This window comes from Vidua chalybeata, chromosome 7 (genome assembly GCF_026979565.1).
Source record: "Vidua chalybeata isolate OUT-0048 chromosome 7, bVidCha1 merged haplotype, whole genome shotgun sequence".
Taxonomy (NCBI): Eukaryota; Metazoa; Chordata; class Aves; order Passeriformes; family Viduidae; genus Vidua; species Vidua chalybeata.
In genome coordinates, this window is record NC_071536.1 from 16,018,118 (window position 1) to 16,044,088 (window position 25,971).

The 25,971-nt window shown below is 34.9% G+C and overlaps 1 protein-coding gene across 3 annotated transcripts in view; it reads left to right on the plus strand.

Annotated features, from left to right (window-relative positions):
- CCDC141 (coiled-coil domain containing 141) overlaps positions 1-25,019 on the plus strand; it is a 57,418-nt gene extending 32,399 nt beyond the window's left edge. Inside the window, exons 18-29 of one of the 3 annotated variants that reach the window (XM_053947894.1) lie at positions 4,622-4,762; positions 5,558-5,746; positions 7,346-7,529; positions 8,623-8,732; positions 10,941-11,043; positions 11,633-11,706; positions 14,443-15,329; positions 17,229-17,401; positions 23,166-23,320; positions 23,420-23,549; positions 23,632-23,797; positions 24,860-25,019. In XM_053947894.1, the coding sequence (XP_053803869.1) occupies positions 4,622-4,762; positions 5,558-5,746; positions 7,346-7,529; positions 8,623-8,732; positions 10,941-11,043; positions 11,633-11,706; positions 14,443-15,329; positions 17,229-17,401; positions 23,166-23,320; positions 23,420-23,549; positions 23,632-23,797; positions 24,860-24,914 (2,367 nt within the window). In that variant the 3' untranslated portion in view covers positions 24,915-25,019. Of the gene's footprint in view, positions 1-4,621; positions 4,763-5,557; positions 5,747-7,345; positions 7,530-8,622; positions 8,733-10,940; positions 11,044-11,622; positions 11,707-14,436; positions 15,330-17,228; positions 17,402-23,165; positions 23,321-23,419; positions 23,550-23,631; positions 23,798-24,859 lie in introns of all 3 variants that reach the window. The other 2 variants (XM_053947893.1, XM_053947895.1) reach the window with 2 other exon arrangements.
- Positions 25,020-25,971: the final 952 nt, after the last annotated feature.

Consider the following 25,971-nt stretch of genomic DNA (forward strand, 5'->3'; position numbering starts at 1 on the left):
TGTCTGATGGTAAGACGTGGAAGGAAGAGGAGGTGGTTAGGAGAAGCACTCTGGCAGAGAGAACCATGCTGCAGAAGAGAATGAAGCATGAACTATCTAAGAAATCCCACTATACTTCACAGTGTCATGGCAGAATCAGAGTATTTGAGGTTTGAAATAAAGTGTTCTAGGTTTTTACTGAAAACCCCACAAATTTGCTAAAGAAAAGGAGTCTGTATGTAAGGCTGGCCCTATTCACACACACTGTTAAATAAAAAAATCTCTTGTTTCTGTCCTTTGGTTCTGGGACCAAATGTGACTCCCTTCTAAAGAAGAATTATTTTTCTATTTTTATTGCTTGTTAGACTACAAGGGAAAGCACAAAGTAGAGGAAAAAGCCAATCTTCTGTCTCTCAGATTTAGGTGGGTTACTCACTACATACCATATATGGCAAAATGTATCTTTTGTCTCCTGATGGTTATTGGATACTCTCTTTAAAATAAATGCATAGCAATTACAGTGTTCACTCTTAGGGTTTTTAGTTTATTTTCTATTTCAGCTGGGAAAGCTATGTTGATTTGTTAAAATCTATCATCCCCAAATCTAATTAAATCTTGTACATAAACTAACTGAAATATACTAATTTGGCATGTGGATACCTTGTCTAAACTTACAATTTATTTATTATCTACTGTGTCTAAGCAAATAAATATTTCATGTGCCAGCAGCAAGCAGCAGCTGTTCATGGCTGTCACATAGTAAACAGCCAACCAGATAATTTAGTAGTGATTTACCAGTTTACAGAGCAAAGTTTAAAGCTGACTGAAAATATTTGGGATTCTGCTGTAAATACTTACATTAATTTATGTTTGATGTGATTAAGTGTGTAAATACAGCATGTGAATTAGGGCTTAGGACTCAGTGGTGTTTGAGGAGAGCCTTAGAGGACATAGGAAGTTTCCTGTGTTTGTAAGATACTGGTGCTTCTATAAGAAACAAGGAAACAAATACTGAAATTTATAGACAAGAATATATAGCATGAGTTTTAAACAGCCTTGGAGGAGACAAGGGTAAAATGCATGCCTTTTCTGTGCCTTCTCTAATTGAAAGAGAATTTGAAAAGTCAAAAATAAGTGTATATATCCTCAACATCTTCTAGAAATATGAGGAAAGCTCATCTTTGAGATCTGTATTTGTCAGCTGGGGCTTCTTTTTTCACGAAGTAGTTTGTGCAGCAGCCTCTGAAGAGCTGCACCTCCCCTGTGTTACACTGCAGTCACTTGTGAGCTCAGCCTCGGGTACACTGCTATACTGGATAGAGGAATCCTGCCCTGGATCTGCTCAGGGGATTATAAGCAACACTGTTAATCACCCATGGTAGCTTTTGCAATGAAAAAGCCTTTTCTTTAGGTGATCACTTTAAAAATAACATTTATGCACGTCCACGTAAAACTTGCAACAAAAGAGCAACAGATCCTGAAGCAGGCTCGCAGCTCTTCCCATTCATCTCATTTCTTCTTCAGCATGTCATTATTTATATGCTTATGGAAATATATGACTGGAAATATGGGGTTTAACCATAAATGGTAATGAATTGTCTTTATTCACAGGTCAGTAGGAACTGATATGTAGCCACATTTTTCACCTTGTAATTTATTCTGATTGTTGCCCCAGGAAATAAGTAGTCATTAATGACTTGAACAGCATTTTTTTTTCCCACTTTTTTTTTTTTTTTACTCTTTCTTAATCTTTGTGACTGAAAATCTGTTTTCAGCAACCCGCTTTTTGGGGTATTTTGAGTATTGATGCTACAAAAAATTTTGTATATTAATAGAAAGGGAAAGGTGAGGGATTAACAACATTGAAGTTTGTTCTAGAGTGGTTCACACAGCAATCAAAGCATTTACTGGAATGGTACTGTTAAGAAAAAATGTTTAAAGCATTTTATAACTTGATTTTTCCATTTATTTTTGTGGTCTTGTGATAACATGAAGCAATTGGTACTGAAACCCCTCTCCTCCACTATCATTCCACCCATGACAGGGCAACTATAGTTAGAACAGCTGCCTGATTAAAGACTATGACACAATAGACAAGGTACAAAGTCCCATTAAAGCAATGGGCTGAAGTCACTGAAGCATATTTGGATGCATAGTCCCTTCAGTATTTCTCATTTAATCTTACAAAACTCAGCTATGTTTAGATTTCTAAAAATTGGAAGCTGCACACTGTCCTTGGTACAATTGCTGATGATAACAGGAATTGTGCAAATGCAGTCTGATACACAAGTCAGAGCTGAATCTGGTTTTTCCACTGAGGCTAAAAGAGAAGAGTGACAGCAGCTGCAGACCTTTGACACACAAGCCATCATATATGAAACAAGAAGATCTAATTTCACATACTGCTATGAGGAGAGCCTCTGGCCTTATAAATTATCACTGCTAGCCTGCATGTGCACAAGCCAGTGAAATAAACTAAAATAAACTCTTGTTCATCTTTTCTTTCCCACAAACTTGAAGCAGCAAATTAGACTCTTGTTTTCTGAATTAAAAATATTGTTTTGCAGAAGTGATTATATTAACAGAGGGCTTTTAGATAGACTTCATTATTTTGCGTACTTAGGCGGCATAAAGAGCTTAAACTAATTGGAGATCACAGGGCCAGTGATAGAATTCCCTTCCTTTCCATTACACTGGCTGAGCACCATCTGTTTATTCACTGCTGAAATAACGTGGCAACATCCCACTAGATGAAATGAAAATGAAAAATATATCCCTTGATGGATTAACATTAGTATATTATAATAACAATAATGATTGATTGTTAGCTGTTCCAATAACAGTGGCTGCAAAATAAGCCTTGGTTACTCCCTGGATTCTTTGGCATGAAGGAGGAGGGGGTGGAGGGTGAAGTCTGTAGGATTTTTTAATATTAAAAAAGCCTTAAATACATATTTAGCTATCCAATTGTAGATGTGACCTGAACTTGTTAACACTAGTTAAGTAAGTTCTTTTCATTTCTGTGTCTGGAGTAATAGTTCCTAAAGCATTAGAATTTCTACATTTCTTTGTATCAGTGTCTTTAAATAAACATACTTTTACATAATTTATGTATTATTATTATTATACATTATCCTAAAAGCAAAATATTATCTACCTAAAGGATTTGAAATTCTTAAAATCAATATTTTGGTCTTTTTAATATTATTTTATTTCAAATTTTATTAATTAATTAATACTGATTTTAAGCAGGTTTTAAACTTGTCTGATTCTTGTATCTTTTGCTTAAAGAAATTAAAAAGTAACAGTAATATCTGAAAGGAGTTTTTAAAGTTGTAAATAAAATTGGAAGTTGCACAGCTTTCAGAGAAAAAATACTAGGAAAACTATGCTTAAAAATTTCTTAGGCCTTTAACAATGGTTTATCTAAACAGTTTTGATATGCTTATTTATATAAAATTGATAATGAAAAAAATGACATGGTTTATTAAAGGCCTACTTGTAAGACAATATTAAAGGAAACATAATTGTCACTTGAAAACAAAAGATAAAGAATATAGCAGCCCTATATTTTAACTAGTTCCTATGGTAAATAAACACTGGGTTTAAAATTCTGTTCATCATATATGGCTCTTCTTTTTGATATGTATTAAATTCCTTCTGGTAAATTGGCAATGTATCTGATCCGTATGTGTGTAAATGAAATTGCAGCTTTCTAGAGCTTCATCAGTGTAGTTCCTATCATTTTGGCACTTCATAATTGTAGCTATAGTCTATCTAATTAAAAAAAGAGTTTTAGAACAAATTCAATATAACTAGATTTAATAGTAGGTAGCTGGTATGAGTTCATCTGAAAAGTCTTGAAAGGCATGGATACTTCATAATTGGACCTTTTAGTTAATTTATATTGTTCTAAGAATAATTTTCCCTAATGTTGGGCTTGTTGCACCAAGTCAGTGCTGACTGGCAGAAGCATTCTCACACAGCACATCTAGCAGTAGTTAGGCAAGGCTTTCTGTACCTGTTAGGCAGGATCTCCCTGCTGCCATACTCAGAGCGCAGTTGTTTGAAAGTCAGGTGGTCATGCAGTCTGCATCTTGATCCTGCAAAGAGCTGTGTTCCTCTTTGTATACTGTGAGTAATTGTACTAGAATGTTTGGATTTGCACAGTGTATAAAATTAAGCCCATGTATAACTTCTTTTCAGAAGCAGGGCTTTTGAAAAAGGGATGAGGAATGGGACACTTACATGGCTACCATTTCTACTAAATGGACTAAAGTATGTGAAGGGCATCTACCTCTAGTTAAAAACAATGGAAGCTCCTGGAAAGGATTTTTTCATACATTGTCTGAGCAATAATAATCTCATCTCTTGTTCCAATACTTTTTTTGCCCTAGTTATTCTGGAAACAGAACTTTTCATTCAAAATGCTAAAACATCATTTTAGCAAGATTATGAGTTTCCATTACTGTAAAGAAATTCTGAGGACCTAAGGATGCTTTGTGAGATGGCATAGTAATACTAATTTCTGTATTAAATTTTCAGTGTTTAAATTGTCCATTAAACAGCTCTTGAAAAAACCTAAATTGATGTGTGCTGATTTCTTTTGTTTTTACTAACAAATATGCTTACACTGTTGCAGCTCAGAGAATCATTTAAGGATCTCAAAAAGAAATTCAATAATTTGAAGTTTAACTATATGAAGAAAACTGAAAAAGCTCGAAATATGAAAGTACTTAAAGTACAGATTCAGCAAGTTGATACATATGCAGAGAAGCTACAGGTAACAGAAAATCCAGGCTTAGTAAAAGCTTCACCAGTTGAATTACTTGGCCTATGCCAAACACCTCACAGGAGATTGGCACATCACAGAATTTATTGTGCACTTCTCTCTTTTCTCATTATATCCTCCCTGTCTGCCATTGACTGAAACATTTTTCACTATTCTATTCCTGTTGTTCTGCCATTTACTTCAGTGAAATGATGTTAACTCAATTCCTGACTTCACTCCTTTAATCCACCATTATTTTTCTGTTTAATCTTTTATTCTTCTTGCCTCTATTGTGTGACTTAGTCTTTCTTCTCTTTAAAGAAAACCCAAAATAATAATGCCTTGCATCAAGCTACTCTCTTGTCTTTCTGATTTCATCATGTAAAAGATGAACTTTTTCTTCAGAGCATTTGGCTATATTCATTGCCTGGAGTTGATCATGTTCACTGGCACCTTAGAATCCTGTTAGCCTCACCCATTTTTTGCATTCACCAGAAACTGTTCCTTCAATGGCCTTTTTAGTTGCAAGTCTTGCATGACCATGTTTTATTACTGCAGATATTTGTTTATTTTTAATCTGAAAAAAGTTTGCTCAATTATACCTTTAATAAATATAATTTATATAAATTTTAATCAGCTTTGCAGAGGCCCTTCATTTTCCTTTGATTTTTGAAAGAGCAGCTTGTAATTTTTAAAACATAGGACAAGAACTATGTATGTATGGTTTTCCCCTGCTTTTTTATATTAAATTTCTAAAAATAGAAGCATTTTGTAATGGTATTTAACATTGCTATGTCTTTTATACAGATTCTTAAAAAGAAGATGGACAATTTAGAGAAGAAAGTCATTGACCCTTTTGCAAATGAACCTAAGGCTAAAGTTCTCTTGGGCTCTATCAGTGATTTACAAAAACAGCTGAATGATTTTAACATGGTTGTGGAAGATTACAAGCAAAATCTGGATCTCATGGAGCATCTGCAGCAGATGATGAAAGAGGTACTAGTAAACCTGACAGCCCCACTGTGGCTGTAATAACAATCCAGGACAGAGATAGAGAAAAGTGCTTTAACTCCCTCAAGGTGAATCTATATATTCCAAAAGTAATAAATTGGTAATTTTTTTTTTTTGTTTCTTTCTAAATTTGCTGTGAAAGGGGGGAAATAAATGTGCAGTGTGACCATATTCATGCAAGTGGGGTCTCCACCTCCATAGAACCATATGACTTCCACAGTCATTCAGTATGTCTATGGTCATACTTAGGGGCACATTTTCTCTAAGTAAGTTCTGAGGCAACAGAAAATGCCACAAAGTCCTCTTTAGTGGCCGTCAAATTATGCGAGGCAGGTTATCACAGTACCCACTGTGGTTTGTGAAATGATGGAACTGATATGTGAAACACTCAGTTCCTTAATAGAAGAATATGGGTTTTTTAGTAAACTAAATTTTTAAATATATCTATAATTTTTTTTCTGAACTGCAATCTTTCTTATTGGATACTTCCATAACTTTATTTTAATCTGTCTGAGGACTGTCTCATGCATTGTCTTTTTTAAAAGAAGAAGTTTGTGACAGTGTTGTAACAGTATTCTACTTGCTGTAAATATTTTTACTCTTGCTGTATTGTACTGGTGCTCTTGCCATGGGGCAAGCTCATTCTGGTCATCACTTTATTTTTCCAAAGGGATCCAAGTACGTGACAAATTCCCTTAATAATGAATCACAATACTAAAGTTTTGTTTAAGAGATGTTTTCAATGTCCAGTGACCTGATCAGTGTGTTCTTGCATATACCATTAGCAAAGCAATTGGTTAATATTTGTTGTTGAATATTTACATTTTCAAACTCCCCACTTACTTAACAGAAATAAATTATTTCCTAAAGCAAAAATTTAAGACTGCCTTTTTTTTTTTTTTTTTTTTTTTTTTTTTTTTTTTTTAAGTCAGTGTAAAGTATCACTTTTTACTCAAAACTTTTCTTTCAGCAAATAGGCACAGTCTTAAATGCTGATTTCAACAGTGGCTAGAAATGGTGGTTTTTAGCCACTTCCTGTAATGATGCAATACTGATGGTTCTGAGTGAACACCAGATTGTGTTCTGTTCTGAGTATTGTTAACCAAAGATGTTTATTACAGGTATGTTCTAAAGCCCATTTTGTCACTAGTAAGATTCCTGATGACTTTAGTGATTGCTGAGACCAAAAACCCTATCTGCTAGTATGTTAAATTTAAATAACTCTTATGCCCTTACACAGCTATACTGAGGCCAGAACATGAAGTTTTCAAAATTAGCCAATTGATATACAAGGTGGAGAGAACTCAGAAATAAAACATGTTTTTGCAGAACCATTAAATAATAACCTCACCATGCTTGCAAGATGAGTGTGGGCCTAGTATTTAATGAAAATTTAACAGCCACTAATGCTTGAAGCACCATTAGTAATGAACAAATGTTTTTCAGGTTAAATTTAAGTCAGAATATTTAAGACATACTGTGTGCCACTGATTATGGAAAGTCTAAGAATAATCCAGTCTATTCTTCAACAGCTTGGACTGAAGATATTAATTCATTATAATGCAGGTTTTTTTTATCCCTCAGTGTCAATTTTGGTTTGAAGATGTGAGCGCAACCGTGATTAGAGTTGGCAACTACTCTGCAGAATGCAAAACAAGAGAAGCAATAGAGACTCTCTATAAGCAATTCAATAAGTTTATTGAACCTGCAGTGCCTCAACAAGAAGAAAAAATTCAGCAGATTATGGACCTTGCTAGACAGTTATATGGTGAGGAGATATTTGGTAATGTACTGTGGGGACAAAATGCAGTAACTTGGGATGGAAGTAAGCAGACTCCTAGATTTGTTCATTTAAGATGAAAATCTGATGAATTTTTAAAAAATAAATGTTGTTTTAATGTATTATTTGGAAGAGGTGAAGGATTTCAGGACAAATATTCACAAAAAGTAAAAATATGGAAGTATTCTTTCAGTCTGATATTTACTTAGTTTTCTGTATACAGCCTGAGTTCACCTTGAAATCAAAATGTCCTTGCAATATTCATGAGCTTTGAGTTAAGATTTCATGGCTTAAGCTCTCTCATAACAGGCAAGCCTTTGAAGCCAGAGGATATTATAATGATATACCTCAGTGCTGAATTAATTTTTTACATCATAACTGTAAATAACTGGCAGGATTTGATTGTCAGTTTTTATTAGCAAATAATGTAGACTGCTACTTAGATACTGTATTTGGAATTGGATTGATTTGGAACATTGTTGATCAAAAAAAATTGAAAGTCAAAAAGTTTTGTGTTTTGCTTTTTTTTCCTACTTGTAATTTTTATATACTTTTTCAAGTTAATTTTTCCAAAGATAACGTGACAATCCAAACATGCAGGGATTTTATGTAGCCTATCAATTCAAGTAGTAAAGCTAAAAAAAATTAAGGAGATGACAGAACAGATTTTTGACAACAGCTTATTAGGAAGACCAGGAGAAAGAAGTTGCTTGGTGGCCTTTAAGTCATTTCATGGGAAAACCCTTCTCCAGCCTTTGTTTTGTATTCTTATAACAGGGATCTAAGTGCCTCCTATAATGCTGTATAATGTAGCAATGAGTTTAGGGGACATTTTATGAGGTCTGCATCTTTTAAAGCAGTATTACTAACCAGAGAGAAGACCTGCAGACTATGAGGATTCATCTCAAGTAAGCGAGTATGAGCTGGGAAAGCACATCACTACGAATGACAGAATTCCTCCAGCAAAACAAAACACAGAAAAATGTGTTTATTGTAGTGCCTTGGGGTAACAAATTACACTGATTGTTGCGTGTCTGTTTGAAGCATTCTGTTCTACTTTAGTCTTGTTTTGCCTTTGTAGGTATTGAAGAAGGAAAGAGGTATGTAGAAAAAACTGTATTAAAGTATGAAGAAATCATGAATTCTGTTGATGGGTTGTGCAGATCTCTGAGAGAACTTAAGGAGATAAAGGTACTTTTTTGAACTGGAGAATGTATTGCATCAATTTATTGTGCGTGGTGTCTGAATCAGTGCTTTTAGTGAGGATCATCTATGGTAGCATGAATTACTTCTTAATTGTTCACTTTTCTGTTACTTTAGGTAATAATTGTAATGAATCAATAAAGTGATACTTGTTTGGGCACTAAATATTTCTTCTGAGTTTCTTTTTCTTTGCTCCTTTCAAAACTGTTACTCCTTTCAATAAACTTTTAGGAGAAAATGTTAAATTCTATTTGAGTATCTAGCAAATATTTTTTTTTTCATACTTCTTCTTCCTTTGGTATTATAATATAGGTAACTGTAGAGCTACCAAATGTCAACCAACCTTGCTTGGTCCCTCTTGGAAAAGACATCCTGAAAAACAAGTTGTGTTAAGGCCAAAGTAATTTGAGTTAGAAATGCCTTAGTTTTACATAAATATTTAAGAGAACAGCATTTTTAGTTTCATGTTCTGATAAATGGCTGTAGGTGTATTTAAATGTAACATATTAACTGAGGAGGAATTATGGAAGCCTGGTGATGGGGTAGATAATTAAGATTCTGTCTACTCCATCCCCCTCCATTCTCAAAGTAATATCTGAAAAATCTTCTGCATGCAGCAGCAGCTGATGAGTTAATTCTTCTGTGAAGTGAGAAAATTAAGATGCTTAAATATCCTACTTTTGTTGGTACTAGATGTTCTTTCACTTTTCTTTGATGGAATTATACTATAAAATTGACAAACGCAGAAATTATCCATTAATACACTTTAAAGGAGTAAGAGATGCCAAAAATATACATGAATTCCAAAAGTCATTAGGTGAATGGGAAGAAAGCTTTGTCTTGCACTGTGACCATATAGAAACCTCAACATAAATATCCTTTCTCGTCCCCATTTGTGTATTTCATAAACACTATTATGTGCAGGACAGTAGTCCCAGGTTCTGTCAGAAGAGGGCTTGAACCTTTCATCTTTTCTACAGCAACGTTGTATGATCTTTTCAGGACAAGTGGAATTTCAAACCTTATTTTGAATAATTTCCACAAAATAATTGAATTTTTTTTTACAATATTGTTTCACAACTATTTTAAATTGAATTTTTTTTAAATTATGTGGTATTCTAAGATTTAAAAAACTAATATTCTTATTGAACATTGCCAGAATATATCAATAATCAATATGAAGAATAAATAATTCAGCAAATTGTCTCTGCCATCTGTATGGAATACCATGACTATAAATTGAGTTTCACTTCCTGTTATTTTTAAGGCATGACAAATTAAGGGGAAATGTATTGCATAATCTTTCCTAATTTTACATGGCTACTGAATGCCAGAAAAAAAACTTAGATTTTTTAAGGGCAAAATTAAATACTACCTTTTCTTCCTAAAAGAAAAAAAATAGGCTGAAAGGATCACATGGAATTTTTCACTTGTTTATTGCTAGAATGGCAAATTAATAATGCAGCACTTTCTTATAAGAAACGTGTTTAAGACTATAACTTTTGGCTGGTCAGCCAAAGATATGGAAGACACAAAACTGTAACTATAAAGCTTTTGACGTTCTTTATCTTGTGTCACTATTAGGTTCTTTGAAGTCTGTATAAGTCTTCCATGACAGTTTTGAAGGTTTTATCAAGTCTTCATAAAATACGTTGTGGTTTTCCAGATTTCTATTTCTATGTTTTATGCTTAGAACACATTCTTCCCTTTCCACCTTTAAAAAAATTTGTTTATAGATGCTCACAAATGTTTCTTTCCTCCCTAGAACTGTTTTCTTTCAATCCTGATATCTTTTCTGATATTGTTGTTTTTCTCTTTTTTCATATAACAGTGTTACTTAATCCTTTATTCCCCTTTACTGAGCCTGTGTATAAATTGGATAATATTTCTCAGATTCTTGATTAGCCGCTGGAATTCTTCAGTCTTGTATACTGAAGAATTATAGTCTTCTATAGTTTCTGTGCCTCAGAAAAGATCCTGTTGGCTTCAAAAAATGTCATTGCTTTCCCAAGAATTAATTAATTGGGTTTTGCTGCTTTTTTTTTTTTTTTTTGCCATAAGCAATTTACACCTGTGCTGATGACAGATTTTCACTTTGGTGTTTTCTCTGTTGTACAGAGCATAAATCAGTGTAGAGCTAACAATTCCTACCTTCTATTGTGGATAAACTTACTTAATTTTCTCTTCACGTGGCAGAAAGTTGATGTTTCTGAAGAGTTGATTACTGTTAAAAAAGAAGAAACACATGGTCAAGAAGCATGTGAGACTGTTAAAGAAGTGGAGCAAAACCAGCAGGTTAGTTCAGTTAATTGTTTTGTTAATAACTAGAACTCTTTCTTAAAAGGCTCTGTGCATTGCTAGAAAAGTTCTTCTTTTTCAGTCTTAAGGCCTCCATTTGGATGGGTGTTATCAGTGCAGTCTTGATCAATTGTTTTCTATCCAGTCCACATATTCTCCCCTATGAATTTTTATTTTTTAGCATTTTTCACATGCCTGTATATATCCTTTTCTTTTCTAAAAACTATTCCTTTTGCAACCTTTTACCAATTTTCCTTTGGTCCTATTGCCACAGTATTCTTAATGTAGAGGTCCTCTTCATGACCATTACTCTTTCTTGAAAAAGAGAACTTGTTGAATTCTCTCCTTTAAAAATAAAACTTAAGGGAATATAAGTAATAGTGGAGACTGCTGATAGTGTTCCCAGAGCCCTAGACTTCTTATGATGCCTAGATACAAGTTAGGAAAATACTTGATTTATAAGTAATATTCTATGAGAGAAACATAGTTCAGAATTTGTACTAAATAATTATGATTATTTGATGGATTATTAAAGTCTTAATCGTGAAAAAAGTGGGATTTTAAAACATTTTTCTGTCAGTTGACACCAGGTGAATTGCTTGCAAATTCAGAAAGCATTGGTGAGAAGAGAAGCAATACGCTGTCTCCTACAGGCACTAAACAAGTATGTGTTTTTCATATCAATTTACCTTTAATTAGGTTGATAGGCATCATTGTGTAGTCTCAAGGGAATTCTACTCCCTAATTTGTTGTGTATCAAAAGTGAGGACTATTGTTGTATTGGTGAACTTTGATTATATTCCCATTTACAGTATTACCAAAACCAAAAAAAACGCATTGATTCAGTTTAAAAACAGTGTGAATAACAGGAAACAGAGAAACAATGATGGAACACAACTGCAGCTGTCAGTAGTTCAGTAGGACATCACATCAAAAATAATTTGCTGTAATATTGGTATGACACTACAGAAGAAATAACAGAACTCACTATCAAATAATCATCTTTATCCCCATCTCAAAAAAATTAAGTTGGATTTCAGTTGCCAGGATTCTTTGCATCAGAGGTCATAAATAATCCAAAGTAGAGATTGTATCCATGTCGAGGACAATTCACAAAACATAAGACAAGATTGAGTATGTATTTAGAAAAAATCCAGACAAACATCTTTTATTCATGGAGATACAATAAAAGAATATGAAAGTTTCCAAATAATCAATTAATAAACGAAATCTTAGAAATACATGCAAAGCAAAGCCGGATCTATATTTTAAGAGATTAATTATTTTAGCTTAAAGAATATTTTGAAGGCTTGGGATGCTGGACATAAATGTAGATAATTTCCTATGTAAAATAGTCTGATAAATTGGAGTGGGTTTAAGTCCTTAGAAAGGTAGGATCCATTGGTAACAGATTTAGAGATCTAAAAATTCCATTTTGCAAACTGCTAACATAGACAAATACTGCAAGGTATTGAACAGTGATCTTTTGTAGAAATTCAACTAATATCATTCCTTTCAGTTCAATACAAAATGTCCTGTAATCTGCTGATGGGCCAAAATGAAACCTAATTAATTTTCTTACCTGCATTCCAAGTCAGTGGGAGTTTCAGCATTGACTCGGAGCCCAGATTTCACTCGAAATTTTGAGACTGCTCCAAAGAGCGTCCCTCATGAGAATCACTTCAGCAGATGTCCATAGCTCTGTTTTGCTAAGCCACAGCTTTGTCAGTCCTCATCAGATTGAGTCTCAGCTGCCAAGGAGAGAAGTCAAGGGTATGCGAAACAGAAATATCATATGAGGGTTGTGGCAGCTATGACGCCTCTACCCTTTTCATCACTCCATACTTCACTTAAAGAAGTAGCAGGTTCATCTCACTAGAGCTTCGAATAGTGGGCCAGCAATCTCTAATTTTGTCTGTACTTCTGCAAGCTGCTTTCCCAGTATTAATTTGCTTCAAATATAACCCTCTTAAAAGTGTGCTAGACCTTCTCATAGCACATTGATCCTCCTACTTTTTTGATCTCATGCTGCCAAAGCCTATCTGGCAGCTTGCTCACTCACAGCTCACCTGTCATTCTTTTCCACAGCATTTTCCCCAGTGTCTTCTTCCATCTCTTCAGGGGTCAGAGTTCATCAGGGGATGCTTGTGGGCATTTTTATAGTAAAACTTGAATTTCATCTTTGAATTGAATTGTTTAGTAAAATAGACACAGTAAAATCCCAACCTACTTCCAGTCATTTTTTCATAGGTCTGGCATGAATGACATTGTTTTGAAATAACAAAGGTAATAACTTGGGAAAGCATCTATATTAAAACTAGCATGTCTAAAGAACCAGGGCACATATGAGGTTCTATTACTTCTGAGTGTTTTAAAAATTTTTTGCACTAATTGTTAGATTGTATTTAGAGCAGTAAAGGAAAAAGAAAACCAAAACAAATATACCACCACACTCTTGTACTGGATACTGCCAGAGAGACCTGTTTTGGAAAGCAATGAAATTCAGTGTATCACCCAATTTATTTGAATGGGCAGTTTATAAGTGATAGAAACACTGCTTAGTGGATTACATATTTGTGTACAGAATGCAGCAAAGAGAAACATTTTGCACACCTTTGCTGAGAGCCTTTGCACAAATGAAATCAATCTGAATATGTGATTACATTCACACAAAAATCAAGAGGCAGAGAAGTAATTAACAAAGCAGATGACTTTGATGCTTTGTGATTAAAATTAATACACTTATGCCTCACCCAATTCTCTTTGAAACATGATGAAAGGGATTTTTTTTTCTGGATCCAAGTTAACATAAAAATAAGTTTTACATTGCTTTCCTTTTAATATTTGGGAGGATCTTTTAACAGCTGGCAAAGTTAAAAAAAAAAAAAAAAAAAGGAAATATAAAATGCTCGGAAAATGTTATAGAGATGTTGGCTTAATTATTTAACACTTGACTGACAACTATTTTCTCAAAGGAGCAAGTCCGGCAACTTGGCTGTTAATATATTTTTATCGCTGTGTAACTGTGTCCCCTTTAGATGTAATTAGGCCAACCACTCCTCCTCCACCACCTTTCCCTTGCAAATGCTCATATAAACAGCAGCTACAGGAAATCCACAGGTTGCCCTTTGTGTATGGAAAGGTACTTTCTGTTTTATTGTTACTGTTATAATAAATGCTTATACATAGTTGTAATCATATTTTCTGGGATCTATTTGCTGCAACATTTTCTGACAAAGTGTCTTTTGCCCCATTTCTTTCTGCCTCAGAATACATCAAGCTGAATTAGAAGAAATATTGTTGCTAGATTTTGTATGACAAGGGCATGTATTTAATCATAACTCTGTCTTTGTTTTTCTTTTTCTTCTTTCCTTTCTCTTCTTCCCCCTCCTAGTTTGAGGAGAGGAAGATATTGGCTGATATTTCAGTTATCTGTCCAGCTGGTGAGGATCTTGTTTCACAGGATACAGAGCTGTCATCTTCAACCAAAGAGGATAGTTTACAGACCGAATTCCTGGCAGAAGAAACACCCTCTGGAGATGAATATGAGTGTATATCACCTGATGATATATCTTTGCCACCGCTTTCTGAGACACCAGAATCCAACCTCTTACATTCTGAAACAGAGCTAGAAGAGCAGTTCTGTTGTAGTTCTCATAGCCTGCATGTCAGTTCCTATAGTTTGCAAATGCAGAAAAACACTAGAACGGTAAAACTGATGGAAGCACCTGACCTCTTAACAAATTCTGCTTTTGCTGATGCTACAAATAATAGAATGGAAAGCCCATCAGATCACTTTCAAAAGTTTTGTATCTCTTTCACAGATTCTGGTCCAAAAGTTAGAGCAGTATCTCCTTTGACTTGTAGCTCACAAGGAATATCTGAAACTAGCACTGCTTCCTGCCCTATAAAAGCCAAAACAGTAGATAGCATGATGAGTGAAACATGCAAAACACATTTACAACACCTTGAACTTCATAAAAGCATGGCAGAAATGCAAGAAAAATTGCATGCTTTGAATAACTGTACTAAACCCCAGGACAGGCTGCATGCTTTGCCTGATGCATTCTCAGGTTTCGTGTTTCAACCAGACGCCACCAGAAGCTGTCAGAGGCAGATGGTTACCAGAGAAGAGATTAAAAGTTCTTCAGAAAAGAACAGCATGGCCAGCCTAACTGGACAGGCGCCTAACTTCTCCCAGCTTCTGTCTAACAAAACCGTCATGGAAGGTTCTCCAGTAACTTTGGAAGTGGAAGTAACGGGATTCCCAGAGCCTACACTGACATGGTGGGTAGCTTGCAATGAGAAGTAGTAAATATACCTAGTAGCGAGCCACCACGAACTGCTTATAACCAAATCAATTAATCTGTAGGCTAGAATAAATGGCTTGTATCCTTCTACTCCACACTTCTGCATGATTTCCACCTTCAGAATTGTTTTCAACAATTAACCAGCTTGAAATAATCTCTCTGTACCAAATCTTAGGAATAACAGTATCGAAGTACTGCAAACATATCCAGTGTTTTCAAGCAAAATCATCATACAGTTTTCATAATCTGGAATATGGCATTCTACTTGTTCAGTGCCTTCTTAAAATCATTGCATGCTTCAGATTTACTACAGATAAAGTCACCTGAGCTTTCCCAGGCTCTGGGCACTACGTATGGACAGACACATAGATGTGCATGCACACTGAAATATTTATGTAATCACTATGTAGACGGGGACACATTTACACATATGTGAAAGTCAGGTATCAAAACTAAGGTTACATGTTAAAAAACCCCACCTAAATATCTACAGTAAGAGAATCAGTTTTATATCATATATTGGTGTGCATGGTCTATCTCTCTTTTAATCACTAGGTGTCTATTTAGATTACTTTATTATTGGATTTGTGAGAAATACAGATGATGTAATATAAACGTCTGAACTCTAAAACTTCCCTGCCAAAGGGAACAGGGACTGAAAGAGGGGCAGGATTTCAAGATTTTTTTCATAGTTCTATATGTTGTGGCATGTATTCATCCAATTTTACCTCATTTGTCTTTTCTCCACTTATTCCATTCGTCTTTCAAAATGGAGGCCTTTCTTTTAATGTATTAAAATTAAATATGCCTCTTACTGGAAAAAAATTGATGTTAATATTATTATTACACATTTAAAGAATTAAACTATATGCTTTTGTTAAACTGAAATTTTGTCGGTGGCACTGAGAAGAATACTGGACACTGAAACCTTGGTGCTATACTCTGTTGGTATCAATAAAGTTACCTTGTTTTAAATACCAGCATTGTACAGACTGAAGAGTATTATTGGTGAAACAAGATATTAATTTTATTGTAAGAAAGCATTAATTTAGCCCAAAAATATATACATTATTAACAGATTGTATTTCAAAAAGATAGCATTCAACTGGAATAATTTTGAAAATTAGAAATTCATGAGAATAGAAAAAATATGTTTTTAATTAAAAAATCACCAGTAACATGTATTTTTTACTGATGTAGAAATTTCTTTGGATAGACATGTGGAAAAATATTTTCATGTTTGTGTTAGGTTAAACGTAGCCTATGCTGAAACATCATGGGGCAAGGAGAGACAGAATTTTTTCTAATTTCCATTTTTAAATCAGGTACCAATACATGGTGACAGATCCTCAAGTGTTAGAATATGGCAGCAGTTTGCTGAAGTAACTCCTGATGCATTGTTCTATCCCGTTTGTTGATGTGAGCTAAGAACATGTTAAGTGGGCTGGGATGGAGGAAGGTTCTTGGCTGTCTTTTATGCAGAAGATACAAGTTTAGAACATTTGTTTATTGATCCTTTGGAGCCTCTTCATGGGTTGGATGTGGACTGACTCAAGACCTCGTTAGCAAAAATGTTTCAGCACAAAACCGAGGGCCCAGGTCCTCATGTTACCTCTCTAATGCTGCAGTGAGAGAATTGTAGCTTGTCTGCTGAAAACCATTTTCAGAACCAAATTTTGTACTGTTAAGAATGTATTATCCCACAATCTGCATTGTTTAACTGTTCATGCATATTGACAGACTAAGTTTAAAACTGAGAAATGAGAGTACAGCAGTTCTCTGTTACTGTAGTGTTACAGAGATTGTCTAAATTTGCAAAGTTCTGTGTGAAATGCAGTGATAAAACTCTGACTTGAAAACTGACTCTCTGCTTTAGGTACAAGAAGGGCCAGAAACTGACTGCAGACGAGCACTTAAAGCTTTTACAAAAGGAGACAAAGCATACTTTGTTCATTCAGAAGGTGTGTGATAAAGATGCTGGCCTCTATGTTGCTCGGGCTAAAAATTTGAACGGCACTATCTCCTCAAGTGCCATTCTTCACGTGCAAGGTAACAGGCCACTTATTGCAAGAATAGACTGGATAATGCTGTGTGTCATCTATATTAGTGTATCACTAATGTACTGGCTATTCACAAAATAAGTACAATATTGACTGCACTGGACTTAATTATCACATATTGAATTTATTTTCTTACACTGCATTTTCACAATATGTACCAAACCACTTTTTATGGCAAAATGGATATATTGCTTGTTTCTTTATTGCCAGTATTCTGTGTTTTTTCTACTTTCTCATAGTGAGGCTGAAGTAAAAACTTTATGAAGGTTTTTCTAGAATCTGAGGCTGAGTTTTGCTTTCTAAAAATGTAGGCATTCCAAAGCATTGGAAAGTTTTAATGGTTGTAGGTTTTAAATGTCAGTATAGAGCCAGGTAGAGTGCTCAGATCACTTTATATTTTGGAATATATTTTCTCTTGGGATGGGGTGTGGAAGGTGTTGGAATTTTTTTCAAACATCTAATTTGTTTTTTCCAGGCACATGTTTCCTTGTATGCTTAAAAAAAATATATATTTTTAGGACAAAGCTTCTTAGGAAAGGTATCATACCATTCATGATTGAACTAACATAAATCAGATTTAGATCTGTGTCAGCCCAGCATACAGTCTCCACAAAAGAAAGCTGCAGTAGTTCAATAGAGTTGTGATTGTGCTATAGAATTGACCCAGAACCATCAGGATTTGTGTAAATGGCATCTAGGACATAATAGAACAAATGTTTACAAAATGAAGCATTCCAGCATTTCACTCTGCTTAAATAGATGTCCGTGATACTTTCTCTGCCTTCTTACAAAGTTAAAGGTACAAATATTTCTAATAATCCTCTAAACAGTTATATACAAAAAAGTTAATAATTTATGAAGTGAGCATTTACACTACTTTGAAATTTTTAATGCACTGATTTCAAACAGAATTAACCAAATTGGGAAAATATCCAAAAGTGTATTCATATTTAAAAAAAAAAGTCAGTCAAACCGAATTATCTTTTAAATTCAAAACAGTAAATCCAAACCAATACTTTGTTCACCTACAGTTTGTATTCCCTTCTTGACGAGGACAACCACAAATATATTTTTTATTAAAATTTAATTTGTTTAACTATTACATAACAATGATGTAATTGTGCCAGTGGAAGACTCAATTTATAAATCCTCAAATATAATGTCATTCTTCATTATTTGTTATATTTATGCAGTAAAAAGAGTTGACAAACAGCTACATGATTTTTCCTGCATTTTTTGATTACCAGCTTTTGTGTTACAATTGCATTGCTGTGGAAAATGTTTAAAGAGGAAATATTTACCTTCTCTTGCATAACTTGCTGGAATGAAGTAAACCTTTTACTGTGCAGCATGCTATGAAAAGAATCTATATTGTAACTGCTGAGGGTCAGATAAAGTGACTGCAACATTTAAAAAATTCCTGGGAGAGGTTCTCATGATATAACCTCACAGCAATGAGAGGGAGCGGGAGGAGGAAGTGGTGAACAGATGGGGAACACAGTAAGCTCTAACTAACTCCATATTACCCTTAATGAACCACTTTCTAAGTTCAGTCATCTCGCAAAAATATAGATTCATAAGAATTTTCTCAGGTATAAATCTCACCTGTTTTCCTGCAGTGTATTTTCCATTTCACAATAAAGGTAATTTAGATCTTAATAAATCATTGTAGAAGTATATAATACCTTTGTTCGTTTGTTAAAATTTCCTCTGAGAATTTGACTGTTTCTGTGAATATTAGGTACACAAAAGTTGATTTTGTGAGTGTGGTATTGCATCTACTTTCAATCAGGAATAGCTTTAAATGCACAGTTTTTAATGGGTGGATATCAGCCACAATTTTAATTGCTGCAAGAAACAAGATTTCAAAAAGAGTGTTTAGAGATACTGGATTCATAGCAGGACTCTGAAACTCTCATGGTTTTAATGTTCTGCTTTGTAAACAAAGACATAATCAACACTGGTTACTGCTGTGCTGGCAGTCTGGATTTAAATACCCTTTATTTAAGGACTCAAATGAGCACTTAAAAAAATTACTGGAAAATTCCAGCTGTGTTCTGTTTAGATAATCTAAAAAAAGGGGAAAAAATAAAAGGAGTGACAGTGATGTAATCCCATGATGCACTAGTATTTCTTTAAAGGAAAAAACCACTCATTCTGTTGTAGCAATAATCTTAACATAATGCTTCCCACTCTCATTGGATTTTTTAATAGTTTATACTATACATGCTTTACCTCTTCCTTCTTTTAACCATACTGTAGAGCAGGGAATACATCTGGGTGTTTTGTATGGTTCTGGTTCTTTCTTGGTTCACAGCGCTGACTTCCCCTCATTGTTGTCACAGTTTTGAGCCTATAGTTACTTCAAGATCCCAAAATGTTTACATCTTCCCGATGGCTCCCTTATAGTGAAGATTTAAGCCTCAGTCCCCCCATCCTTAGAAGAAAGACATTAAGCACATAACTAACCTACACTCCCTTCCTTCTTCCCCATATGAAGACACCCTTTAAGAAAATGATGAATGATATTGCCTGACTACCAGACATGGAGTCGTGTGAAGAGGTGTTTACACAAGGTACCTAAATTTGGAGGGGGAAAGGAATTAATTATTTTAATTTTTCAAGAGAAGCAGCCTGTCTGGGGTCACAGGTTTGAGTCAGTAGGCAGAGGGAGGATGAGTCATTACCCGGATTGGATCAGATGTGGCTGGAGCTGCAAAGGAGAAGGTGAGTTCCTCTCAAATGACTGGTAAGATATGCTTACTTCTGCACTTTTCTCTGGAGACTTTTCTAGGGTAAAGGAGTAAATTTTGTGTGTGTATTATTGTCTGTGGTCTAGAGGAACTGTGTCTTGAAAAATTACTGCCAAGATTTAATGAGGTTACACGTGGTATTCAAGGAGACTAGAGCTCCAGGGTTATGGATATTTCAGATCAATTGGGTCACGAGACCTGCTTAATATTCCTAATAAAGGAATCCTTCTGTTTGTGTTGGGAGCTTAACTGAGACAAAATCTCAAAGCAATAAAGTGCGCAGTTGATTTAGAGTAATGCTGAGCAAATCCAAAGTCTCTAAGCAGCATGGTGGGAATCTGCCTAACCTAAATTCATAGAGAAGACAGGAGAAGTTCATAAAATTGCTAATTTCACATTTCAAGACACCAGAGACTGAAAATCACATGCCTAGAGTAAATAGATTGAGAATAATTGTGAAGCAATTTAATTTAGAAACTGGATGTTAAAACCAGTTTGGCTTGACCTGCATACCTGTGTGTAAGAGAGACTTTAGGCAGGGGTAAAGGCTGTGTAATAGACAGATGAAGGTGAACTTTTCTCCTGCAGTTTTTGCATTGCTCCAGGTTGATGATTTTTCTGTGCTTATTCACCTGTTTGCAGTATAACTCTACTGGTTCCTACAGATAATTCATGGAATATTTAATATTTGACAAAATTATTGTCTGCAGCTGTAAGAGTGGTATTTCAGTACCACTGGCTGCCTGATTTTTTCTCCCACAATGGAGGAACGGATCTGTTCTTTCTAACCTTTGTGAATGTGGACATCATGGGATGTCCAGCCAAGAAATAATTTGCAATTAACAAATTGTCTTCTGAGTTTTTGTTATGATATCATGGGAAAACCATTGGTGAAATATAACCATCCATTCTATTTTGAAGGTTGCTGTCAAATGATAAAATCTTTTACAGCAGACTTTGTTGAGGTAAAGCCTGTGCCTGAAAGAGTTGTAAGAACTGCCACTTCATGGTTTTACTTGCACATACTTTTCCCTTTGCTCTGTAGAAACTGAACCTTTCAGTTTTTATGTTCTGCTGCCTTACTGATATAAAGTCAAGATGTGGTCTGATGTCTGATCATTATTACAGTGACCATTTCACTCAGATTTTTCTGAGTATGAGATGCAACATGACAACACAAGGTAATCCAAACTGCACAAGTAATGGAATCCAGCCAAAATTATCCCAAGGAGCAGCTGAAGCCCACTTAATGTTTTCCACTGGAATATTAGCTAATCTAATAATGTTCTATTTGTGACCTATTGCTAACTGCCTGCAAAGAGTAGGCAGGGATGTAAACTTGGTTCTCTTGCTTGAAGTGAAGCTGGAGATCTCACATTTCTGGGCTTCAGGTGCATGCAATGCAATGGGGGTAGCAGCTTGCACATGCTAACCTTCAACAGCTAAGAACTGAGTTGTTTGAGCTGCTCCATTAGCTCTGCCTGGCTAATACAGAGGTCACACAAGGTTAGCAGAAATATGGGAGGGCAAAACTTACATTCTTCTTCTTTGCCTTGGTGCCTCAGTCCTGCAGTACCTAGGAAGAACAGAAAAGCAGTTGAGCTTGAAAGCTTATTGGAACTAAGAGCTCACCTAAGAAGTGAATTTATCAATACAGTGGTCAGAATGTCTGTCTCATGATGTCAGCAGGCCCACACTTGCCAAACCACCTTTTGGCTCAATATATTTGTGTTTAGAAGTTGATGGGCACCTGTGTGAGATAAGCTGATTTTTGTTTCATAACAGCATAAAGAAAAAAATTTCGTCCTTAAACAGTGGAGCAATGGTGGCATGGCACTTCCAAACTCAGTCATTTAGCACACATTTCAGTGCCTTTCTATTTCAGAGAAGACCAGTGATAACTTTTGTCGAATACTTTGGAAATGTGGTACAATTTATATTAAAGAGGAAGAAGGACACATTCTTTATGTGATAGAGATGTAAAAAGATAATTTTTATTGTAGGATGTCTTTGTGTGCTCTTCTTGTGTTAACATCTTCTGCTTTACATTTCCTGTGTCCAGAATACTTAGTCAATTCTGAGCTTGTCTTCTCTTTTTACTGTAACCTCGTAGGTGGAATATAAGTAGAAGCTCAGGTGGTAATACAATGATTCAATAAATCCAGCTTTACAGCCCATTAAGTTACAAGTCACAGAAAGCAATGCTTTTATTCAGTGCAAACTGATGCTGATGATCAAAATTGCTTCAATTTTGATGGGTTAATTTGTATTGATCAGTCCTTATAGTGGTTCAGGTGTCATCTGTCCTTCCACAGTTGGCATGAGGCTAGCACAAAATCAATTTCGTGTGCTTTGGGTATTGCAATAGAAAAGCAATTATTTGCCCATCCTTCATCTGAACCAAATTTGTATTGGATGATGTGGTAGCACATGGTTTCAATATTAATGATGGCCAAAATAATTATGTGGTCAAAGTTGTAGAGAGGCATCATTCTGCCCTTCATATTAGTTGCAAATATCAATTTTCTTAGTCTTTATAATTACTTTTTTTAAACTAAAATAATAGGGGGGGGGGAGTGAAGAAAGTGTGATGTACAAGAATGCACTGAATTATAAAATTTGCTCTCATGAGTATGTCACTTTAAATTTGTGTGGAATAATTAATCTTCCGCCTTCACTGAAGCAATAATTCACACAGACTTGCCTAATATCGTACCAAACAACATGATTCTTTATCACTTCCACGGAACTAATACCATTATGCTGATGCATTAAATTCTTGGGTGCTTAAGATGCACGTTTTTTAACAAATGTTATATTAGGTAGATACACGATATATGCCAACTGTCTTGCAAACAAGTTATTCTGAGTTCCAGGCATCAGTAAAGGCTCTCTTTGTCTTTCAATGTGATAAACTTTACCAGAACAGATTATTTTCTTCAGTTGCTTTAGCTGTGTCTTTTAAAACACAATGAATATTGATTTGATTTTTTTTTTCAGTACAGGGAAAACAGCCAAACTTCATACAAAAATTTGGGCACAGAACTCTGCAAGAAGGAGAAGATTTAATCCTGCATTGCACTATACATGGAAAGCCCAAACCACATGTCTGCTGGACAAAGGATGACATCCAAGTGGTATCTGGAGATATCAGTGTATGTTTTAATGTTCTTGAAATTTTTTCTTGGGAGAAAGATAATTTATATTGCTTTATGGTACTAATTATCCCCTATGTGTATTCTCTTGTTTTACAGATTGAGAAATTAGGAGATACCTATTACCTTTTAAAAAGAAATGTAGTCCTTGCTGATACTGGGAAATATATCTGTGTTGCCAGCAATGAAATTGGAAAGGCACACTGTTCTGCTTTCGTGACGGTGATAGGTGATTCATCCTGCCAGCTGCATGCTTTTTAGCACCCTCTTGCCTTATTACATGAGCAACTGATGTACACATTTTGTTTCAGAGAAAAATAAACGCCCCAACACTTCCAGTGTAACTCAGGCTAAACCAGAATGTGAAGATGGATACTTTTCAGAAGAAGTTAATGTCACCACAACGGAGCTAGTACAAGCCCAGGACACACCACCTGAGAGAGAAGAAAGGCTAGTGGTTAAACGTACTCCAGTAAGGTAAATGGTATCTTACTCCATGCTGCAACTTGTACTACTGCAACAACTGTAAGAACCTTAATTTAAAAAGCACACATCAAACACTTCCTAATCTATGAATTTCTACATTATGTGCATAATATGTGACTCCCTTTTTCACTTAATTCTTCATTAAAAGATGTATAATTTTTAGATCAAAGAACTAGTAATACATTAGAAAATTGAGCCTGTGCGAGGTATTTATGTTTAGTGAAATATTTTTTTGAAATCTAGTCATCTTAATCTAGATATTAAAGTAAGATTGAAGAGTTTAAAACACAGAGTATTACAGAAGTGCAAATTGATGCAGTTATGTGAAGTTTCATGAACAGAGTATCTAAGCGAGGTTTTCTATTAAGCAAGTCTTATTCTGAAGAATAAGTAGCAATCCTAATAAGACAAGAACTGTTGTTGTTCATTAATTGATTAAAGATAACAATGCTTCCCACTGTGCAATTTCAGATTAAATAAATGAGATACATGAAGTCACTAATCCCTGTGACTTTCAGCACAGGATGAAATCTTGCCTCATGAATTTACATTCTGATAAAAAAGAAAGAGCATTTTTGTCTTTAAATTTCTGAGGTTTATCTATCTAGATGTAGCACAACATGTAAACATAAAGGAAAGGTTTTGCATGTGTTGATTCAAAAGCTTTGTCCTTTTCCTTGTGAGCTGCCTGCACACTTTGCTTCATGACATTGATCCCACATATTTTGTTCAGGGTTTTTTTCCATATTGCAGCTATTCCTAAGTAAAAAATAACACGGAAGATTATCATAATTTTACATAAGTCACACAGAGAATTCAGTATGATTAAAACATGTAGACTGTATGGAAAGGTTAGATTTATCCTAATTTTTTCTCTTATCTTCTGTTGTTTATAGATAGTGTCTTCTGGTCAGTAAGATGAGATTTAGAATATTTTATGTTCTCTCTGTAATCACAGTTTATTTGGTCTCTAATCTTTTATTTTCACTAGACCACAAAGAACTATGCCACCATTAAAAATATGGGCAATATTAACTGACCTTTTTCAAACAGGTTTAAAGAGAAACTCTGGTTTCAAGGAATGCATCTTGAACTTGAGAGGCCATAAGAGATTAACTTCAATTTGAGACATGTTCCCATTCTTCTGCCATCTGAACTGCAAGATGCCAGATTCCTGAGCATGTTTGTGGTGTTTGCTGTGTCCATTAGTAGATATTGGCCATGGGTGAGGAACCGATGAATTTTGGGTACTATCCAATATATATCTAAATTTTTGTTTTGTTTCTTTACAAATAAATCATTATTAAAATTCACCTGTGCACAGCATTTATTATACAGTGATTTATAATTTTGTTTGTGTTTGCTCTGGATTGTTGTACAAATCTAACAGAAGGTGATGATGGAGAAAAGAAACATTCTCCTTCAAAACTGCAGATCTCCTTGGTGATTCACTAGTATCCACTATTGTATTATTTTACAAATTCCATCAGTGGTATTAATTCTATTAATAGGTATTTCCACTAGGTAATATAGAGAATTAGGATTTAAAACAAAATTATCTCATAACTACAGAATTCTTCAGTTTATTAAATAGAGTGTTAATTGTCATATTTCTAACAGCTTTGAGACATTTTTTGGCAGTCAGCCACCAAAAGGAGTGGTTACTTATATTAGCAAACCTTGTCTAATGCTTGCTTAGTAGCAGAAAGGTCTTCAGGAAAGAGAAGGTCTCTCTAAGTCAGCATAATAGAGAAGTCTTCCACTGCAATGCTTCTGCTTTCAGGACTAGATTAGTGTGACAATACAGTCCATTTCCAGTTGGTGCCTGCCATTGCAGTTCAAAGGAGTGGACTATGAAGTGATATTAGTGCTAGCTTCAAAGCACATTTTTACTTTAGCCAAGGACTCTTCAATAATAGAATTCCTTAAGAACCACAGTGTTTATTCAGGGTATTAAACAAGCCCTGAACTGGAACAGAATCTTTTGGATTGTAGGCCAGTCATTAGCATGACAAAGCATTAGCTTTGTCTCCATTTCTTGCATTCAGAGTTTAGGTGTGTTTTCCAATTTCTTGCAACGCTTCTTGTAGAGAAAGACAAGGACTTTTGTAGTGTCATCCACTTGAAGCATTGAAAAAAGGTAGTTAGGAAAAACTCCATTTTGG